This window comes from Dermacentor albipictus, chromosome 5 (assembly GCF_038994185.2).
Source record: "Dermacentor albipictus isolate Rhodes 1998 colony chromosome 5, USDA_Dalb.pri_finalv2, whole genome shotgun sequence".
Classification (NCBI taxonomy): domain Eukaryota; kingdom Metazoa; phylum Arthropoda; class Arachnida; order Ixodida; family Ixodidae; genus Dermacentor; species Dermacentor albipictus.
The window spans coordinates 103,520,797-103,529,098 of record NC_091825.1 but is presented as its reverse complement, the minus strand read 5'-3'; the positions used below and the strand labels follow the sequence as shown (position 1 = coordinate 103,529,098).

At 40.9% G+C, this 8,302-nt stretch overlaps 1 protein-coding gene across 6 annotated transcripts in view; it reads left to right on the top strand.

Moving 5' to 3' along the window:
• The first annotated feature begins 694 nt into the window (after positions 1–694).
• Tomosyn (syntaxin-binding protein tomosyn) overlaps positions 695–8,302 on the top strand; it is a 58,952-nt gene continuing 51,344 nt past the window's right edge. For 5 of the 6 annotated variants that reach the window (XM_065437066.2, XM_065437067.2, XM_065437065.2 and 2 more), the window contains exons 1-4: positions 695–992; positions 2,863–2,960; positions 6,686–6,767; positions 6,901–7,001. In XM_065437066.2, the coding sequence (XP_065293138.1) occupies positions 855–992; positions 2,863–2,960; positions 6,686–6,767; positions 6,901–7,001 (419 nt within the window). In that variant the 5' untranslated portion in view covers positions 695–854. The remainder of the gene's footprint in view (positions 993–2,862; positions 2,961–6,685; positions 6,768–6,900; positions 7,002–8,302) is intronic. The other variant, XM_065437069.2, reaches the window with a different exon arrangement.

The following is an 8,302-nucleotide window of genomic DNA, read 5'->3' as shown; positions in this document are numbered from 1 at the left end:
CATTGCAACAGCTGGATGACTGCTAAAGAGTAAGAATCAATAAATGAATAAACAAATAAATAAACAATACGATATAAACATTTGCGTTTATGCTTATATGACTAAATTGCTAATTTATACGCAGTTTCTCCCAATTTTCTGACAATTCTGGCATTGCTGTATGCGTCTGAATTTTCTCGGTACTCATCATTACTGCTTTTGCATTCCGTTCCGCGGAGTTGGAATTTTTCAAGTGCGCTAGAAGCATGACTACGGCGTTCGTGACTTTTCAGCCGCGAGTCGTGCGAACGTCTTCCTGTCCCGTCTTTCGGACAATTATGCATTGTGTAGAATCGCATGGTTGAGCAAGAAGCTGCGAGTTATGCGAAGAAATCTGTCGTTGAGCGCGCCCTAAATGCTGCCATCAAGGACGCCCGATTTAGTTTCGGTATCGAACACACTATTTGAAAATATGGTTGTGCGCCTTCCAATTTGCAGTTGAGGCCTCGTATTGTGCGCAACCTAACATTAGACTTTTTTCCTTTTTTCCGAAGCGCCAAACACGAAAGCAACGCGGTTTCTTCGCGTACGCCAGCTATTTTCAGCGTTGACTGCATACCAAAACTAGCTGAACAGTCACGTGATGAACATCCGGGAGATGGAGGCGTTGCGCCCATTGGACAACACATAACGCACCCAGCGACCCCTATTAGGAACTGAAAGAATTTTTTTCCGTAACAGTTCACGCTTCGCGAGACGGGCTGTGTCCACGTAGTTTTTGTTTTTGTCCTTTTACTCAGGCATTGCTTTCCGATGCACTGAGTGCAGCGTACTCATGTTTCCAGTAGGATAACGAGACTGCATCTTCATCGGGGATGCCTAGATCCGATACGAAAAAGTCTGGATTTTTCAAGGGTGTTCTCGATGGGCTACGGTCCTCGGTAACCCAACCAGTGAAACCAGAAGCCGACGTCGAAGAGACGCTCCGACCGGAACATTTTAAGGTTTCCAGAGTAAGCGAACACACATTTTTATGGACTGCACCACCGATCGTTGCGGGGACATAATTGATTTCAGTGCGCGCAGCGGTCCGAAAAAGGGGGTGTGATTTGTGTTATGACGGGAGTCGGCCATTTCATTCGCGGGTTCCTGTGTGCTTGACAAGAATCCGCCTACCACCGTAGACGCATGGATTGCGCACGGGCTCGCGTGCGGAGAGCTGCTCGGATTGCATTAAATCAGCGCTTTCTTGGCACTACATCGAGGATGGCTTCCAGTAATGGCCCAGCCCCCGTGGTTATGCAGTATGGCATTGGAATAGCTCTTGTGTCGCGATTGTGAAAGACGGCGATGTATTCTTTATTTTTAAAAAAAGTCGGCCACATCACACTGACCGAAACGGTTTGCGTGCGGGTTGCGGTTGTATTCGGCATGTAGCATGCCTTTCGCTTCGCTTCTATGTCTGTAATGCATGAATTCGTGTTATCTGCGCGTAGCTGCTACGCTGTCCGGTGCCTAGCCGATACGTTTAATGCCGAGGTTGTTTCTGCAGGGCCTCGTTGCTACTTGCCCGTTTGTTTCGGTTCGCACCTTACTGGTTCGTTATGTTCAGGAAACGCAGAATTCCACTACTCGTGTAGCATTGCAACGTCATTTGCTTATAGCTTAACTGCTTCGCCACAAACGTGAAATACTCGTCCTTTTATCATGTGCCTACGCGGTCAGCTTCAAGATCGGCATTTCCAACGCGGCATGACCCGTGCGTGCTTAACGTAGACGCGTAAAGGGCGGTCGCAGATGTTATAAATGTCGTAGGGGCTGGCGCGGTTGTTGATTATCGAATTGGTTCCCGATCGCCCACCGTCTTCGATCTGATATCTTGCTCGAAAATCGGCCGGTAAATTGCGAGTCGCGCCGGGTTCGTGTGGTTATACTTAGAAAGCAGCTTTGGTTAGAAATGTCAATACTATGTTGCCGAGGTTCCACATAGGTGGCCTAATTTCTGTTGAGCTCATGTAAAATAGCAGGGCCCGGCCCTCAAAGCCGGTTTCTGGCTGCTGAACGTGCTAATAGCAATCTTACGACCTTTAGCAATCTGGCGTAGACGCAACACAAGTGACGCAGATCTGTTGAATTCCTGAAAGCACATTAATCATTGCAGAGGCGCGACCTTCTCTTTTCCGTTTGTTTTCTGTGCACGTCACAATTTTGTCCGAAAAATCTGGGCATTTTTCTAAATCTTCCGACTGTGGGAGTTAACACGCGAAAAAAGAAAAATACATTTCTCGGCGAATATCGTGTAAATTTTCAGTGGCAACTCAAAATACCAGTCGCAGGGCGCACACGATGTGTCGTGCAAACATTAGTTCGTTGCCCGCTCACTGGGGCTTACACACAATGGAATGTCATCACACTTAGTAAACAAATTTTATTATCATAATGCAGTCATTGGTGAACTAGCAATCATAATACAGCTTGAGTTTTTTTAGTCCTTATGGCTTTATATTAAATGTACCACTTTTGTTTCATTGCTCAAATAGGGATCCAAAGTCTAGACCAGGCACACTTTAACATGCAAAAGTTTCTTAACATAAGTTGAGTTTGGCTTTGACTAACTGAGTTGCACGTAGTTTTCATCGTGGATAGGTGAGCATTTGATGCTTTGAGATTCGTCGGTTCTGTACTGGGTACATTACTCGGCAAGCTTTGCTTAGCTGAAATTGTGGGGTCAAAAGGGGTACATAAGAGGGGAAATGCGCTGTCTCCGAAGATTATTAATTTTTTGGATCCTCATTCTGATGTAGTGGTCAAAAGCAAACAGAAGGGGGCTTGCTCACTTGATAAAGCACTCACTAAATTCCTATTTTTCTTCTTGTCTGGCAGACTGTACGCCATGGATTTCCTTTCCAACCAACAGCATTGGCATTTGATCCTGTGCAACGGATACTTGCCATTGGAACAAAAAACGGCTCTTTGAGGTTGTATCCTTCGAGGTGTGGGTACGTTCTATCTTTACTGAGTGAGCATACGAGGACTTGCACTTCACATAAGTGCAGCAAAAATTAACATTTGAAATGGTCTGCATCAAAGCACCGCTTCTGTTTATCACCTCCAAGTTTTATGTTTAAAATAGAGCCAAGGCTGCGTTTTATGTTTTGCAGATGACACAGCGAACATGATTACAAAGTGATATTTCATGGTGGTGTTCAAATGGGAATCCCCTGCATCGCTGTACTTCTTTAATATCTGGGCAGTTGGTATTGAACAGTTGTTATATATCACTACACAGCTTGTTTTCTATTTTTTCCACACCAGCTTTTTAAGCAGTTGCAGACAAGTGGATGTGCGGCAGGGCATTAGCCGCGTCTTGAAAGATTCCAAGTGTTTGCATCTTGTGTGATACTTGTGATACCATTGTGGACGCTTTGATGGCTTATTTTGTGAATACATATGGTATTGAGCGAACTGCCCAAAGCAACAGATTGAAAATGTTGGACGGATGTTTAAGCTCAAATATAAATTCTGTATGTGGACATTTTTAAACATGGACGGGTGTCAGCTGTAGCACTTACTACAGACGGCACTGTGTGTAAGCAAATGGCTTATGTAGAAAGTGTATGTCAAGTGAATGCCAACTCTCCATTGCAAGTACAAACACCATGTTTGTGTTCTGAGCTGTTTGGCACACCTCTTCACAACCTTTGGGAATTTAGTACGTAAAACGCTTTACTGTACTTAAGCTAGGTTCTGTTTCCACCACCTAATTTGTTTCTGAAGCACGCACTTATAATTGGCCTGTTATGTTCATTTTGTGAGTTTTATTACTTTTTTTCATTGCCTTGTTTTGTCCATGTTTCAGTGTGTTGTATGATTTCTTTGTGTTCATGCACTTTGTTTTGATTTAATAAATACTTGTGTGTTTTGTTTCACAGTTCGTGGTGTGTCATTAATGAACTCTTAAACATTTTATTGGGAGTAGGCTTTTAGTTAAAAGAACTTGAGGTCACAATAGTTCATTATCTTCTACCTTGCTCGAGTGGTTTAAATGTATTTGAATTATTGAACTGGCATTACATTGCATACTTTAGTGACACCTGCACTGCGGCCTAAATCATCAGCGTTTGTCTGTAACTCGTAATGCTGTTCATTTTAATAAACGCCCCAGTATTGTGCATTACATCAGCTGCAATAAGTCCAATTAGTCTCCATCCCAGAACACAGTTTAAAACAATACATACCTGTTCAAGCCGGTAAATATAGACCAGTTGGACTGAACAAATTCTTTTGACTGTATGTAGTGTCCGCACAGTGCTGCAAATGAAACATGTTGTGTAAAATATTAAGTGTGCAGAAATCTGCACTGAGAGGCTTTTGTTCTTGCTTTACTAAAAAAAAAAAAATGCAAGCTGGGAATTTCCTAGTAGCTATTGCATGTTTGTTTTCCTCTTTGCTTAATGTTATGTTCCTTAGTACCTAATATTTATCAGGATTTGCCTCAGTTTATTCTAAACACTGGCTTGCTATGGAAACATTTGTTTAGCATTATAAGAACGCAGAAGTTTCTGGATCAGGTAGGTATGCACACATAGTTGCTGCCCATGGGGATCGTCGTGGAACATAACTTGTCGTAAAATCCAACCATAAGATGTATGCAGCTTAGTAGCTTACTGTGTACGTTATATAAGCTATAGGTATGTCAAATTTTAGTTTGGGTGAACAGTGAGCTTACTTTGTGCATGTTTGTTGAAATGATGCTGACGGGCACATACGTGCATCACTTCAGTTAACTGTGGCAGGAAGCATTTGGGTAGATGAATCTTCAATTATACATTTTCTTTAAAACTAATCTTTAACTGGAACAGCGTGCTGCAATTTCTTATGTTCTAAATTTCTTTTGTTGTACTACAGGCACAATATTCTAGGGCAATGGTCTTCCTTGTTCTTGATCAACCCTTTCAGATGCTGTGCACACAATCCTTATGTCAAGTTAATGCATCGGAAGCAAAACTATTGCTGAAAATAATATTTATAATGTGTTCTATACATCTTGAAACCATTCTGATTGTACATGTGCTGCAAGTCTGAATAATATGTGTAAAGTGTTTTTGAAAATACTGGGTCTTTTCTTTCAGTGTCAATATGTCGTCGTGTAGCAGATTTACTTAAATTTTTTCACAATGTTCTACATCTGGCATATTTACGTGGTTGGATAGGCACTTTTCAAGTGCACTAAGCATAAAATAAATTGTGTTACTACGAGAATTCATACAGAGTCTACATTCTGTAAAATTGGTAGAACTATTTGAAGAATTCAAAATTTTTAATTTTTTCTAAAGCTGTACTTGTTTTACGATTCTGAAGATACAAGAAACTTGGCAAAACTAAAATATTAATGTAAATAAATTGGCACATGGAGGGGTTAAAGTTAGTTTTATGTGCCAATAACTTTTTGCATTGTATTGAAACAGTCAGCTGTGTGGTGTCATTGACAGATGAAATACGAACTGTGCACCATTTAGACCAGCTTACCATGGCTGCTTGAGGTCAACTTATCATACTGTAGTTTTTATTTCTTTTCCTTGTACATCCCAGCATTGAAATTAGGCCCATGGAATAGTGATTGTCTACGATGTACTGATGCAAATAGCTGCATATTGTGATCAACAAATTAAACCTGGTTCATACACTTCAGCCATACGACGAAAAATCTGCAAGTTCTTCATTAACTTGTGTTCTTTTTCGCTGCTTCATAAAAGCAGTGTCTAACTCAACAGAGTTCAAATCATCAGCTTTTTTTTTTATCAAACTCAATTACTGCCTTCTGCCTGCACTGTATAAACTTGAATCATCTAGTTTGTACTTTTCTTGTCACATGGTAATTGCCTGAAAAATTTTCCCAGCTTTGGTAAGTGCAGTAAATAGAGTGTAATGAAGTCGAAAGGGGAGCCAGAAGTACTTAATTATATTCATTACTTCATTAAGTACATTGTTGCTTGTACTACTGCAATATGAATCTCTAAGAGGATTTCAAAGGGAAGTTCACTTACTTAGTTATATGCATCATTTTGTTATATATCATTTTGTTATAATGTGGTTTACTCTACTTCCATACAGGGCAATCAAGAATGCCTGTAATTAAATAAAAGAAAGCTAGGCAAGTTGTTTATGCATATTTATGAATGGTGCAAAAGACACAAGCTTGCACACCTTTGATCTGAAGTGAAGGTGTGACAACGATGGTAGACGAAGAAGGAATACACACACACACACAGGGCGCCTTCCAACTATGTTAAATCAGGAAAAAACGCTGCTAATTTATACAGAGAGCCAATCACAGTTTCTCAGTGCGCATTCACTTACAGGTAAAGCAGTTCTTTGCGTGATAGTGATATGGATGCAACACTTACGCACTTGTGTGTGCATTTGTGTTCCTTCTTCGTCCACCGTCGTCGCACCTTCACTCCAGATCATGCTTAGCCAACACGCCCAACTATCCTTCCTAATGTTGCACATCTTTGTCCTCACTTGTGGCTCATTTTCTGAGAAATGTACACATTAGGGTCAAAAGTATGAAACAACCATGCGGGCTGCTGGTTATGCACAAAGTACAGTAGAGTTATGTTTAGTTCACTGCTATTGGTTGGCATATGTTCACATGATGTGCAGTTTGTTTTGTAACTGAACCTTGACTTGCGATGTCCCAAAGATTTGGCAGACCTGGTGTGGATTGTACCATTCAACATGTGTTGGAGTATGCTGTGATACAGATTTTATTTTTGGTGAATGAGGTGAGGCTTTTCTCTTATTCAGCACGTCTGAAAAAAAAATACTGTTGTAAGGAGGAGCTGTAATTATAGTGTGGGAGTTAGATCACTGCGGTACCATTCGCCCTTAATGACTGTGTGTTAACTTTTCATTCAGGGTGCTCTGATTAGCGTGTGTGCAGATGATACTCTCCACCTCTGGAATTTACGCCAGAAGAAGCCTGAGGTGGTGCACACACTCAAGTTTCAAAAAGAACGGCAAGTCCCAATTTTTCCTGCCTATTTTTTACGTCTAATAATGACATTTGAGGGGTGATTTTCATTCAGAATATGCACTGGTTCTTGAGAGGTGCTGTGTCGATGGACCATCTGGACTTATCTAATGGGACGCTAATAAGAGAGGTAGTTTGAGGTTTATCGGTCAATTACCCTTCTGCGCAACTAAAAAAAGCCACTCTTACAGCGAGAAAAGGCTAGGTGATCCAGAAAAGACAAAAGACTGGAGGTCACGCCACTGTAAAGTTCCTGCACCAGCTCGCCCCTGACATCATAGATTTCGACGGTGTCTGCTTCAGCCTGGTTAATTGTTTTATTGGCAAAGATGGACCATATTGTATGCTAATTGTAGTCAGAGACCATATTGTAGTCGGAGATTGTACTTGGCAAGTCTAAAACTTTCACTGAGCCACAGTGTTCCAAATATGAAGAAATACTTTGAAACCCATGACTTCAAACTGATGTACTGGTGGTGGCATTTCAGAACGAAATTCATAAAGCAAAACATTGGCCTTTACTTTCTCACCTATTAATCAACCTATTACTATAAAATTAACAAAAATAGACTAGTGAAAGAAAATTTTATCCATACAAACTGAATTTAATGTTTCTGTTTAGTGTCCCTTTAGTGTGCATCTAAACCTAAGCACTGGGGGAGACACAGACGTCTTTTTTTTTTTGCATTTCAGAATATAAAGATGCAGTTGCCACAGCTAGAAATGAACTTATTATTATTGTATATAACAAACAGCAGTAAAATCCCCTTGCAAATATTTGTATAAAATCTTTATTTTATATATCGAATTGCCTATATATCAAACTTCAGATTCGATACATCCGGGTTTGACTGTATTAGCTATATGGGTTCTCCACATATCTTCTGGTACGGTCTATCTCTCTCTCTCTCTCTTTTAATTAAGGAAATGGGGATGCCTTTGCGAAAACCAACACCTTTTGCAGGTAGCTACCGCACATACTTGGTCACTACCATTAATACTGCTCCTTTGTTGGTTTTCCGAGATTTGGTCTGTTGAAATGATTAATTCAGCCCCAGCCTTTATAAGGTGCTCTCTGTTTATGCGACCAGTACCAGAAGAAGCCTAAGATGATGCACGTGCCCAAGTTTCAAATGCAGTGGCCACTTGTCAGCTCATGGTAAAGTATTGTAACTATTGGTTGTTTAGAAGAGCTGCATGCACAAGAATAGTGGATTGTGGCTGCTTGTACAAAGCTTATCTTGCACAGGCAGCAGTGCTTAATCTGCAGACAGTATCCCAACCCCT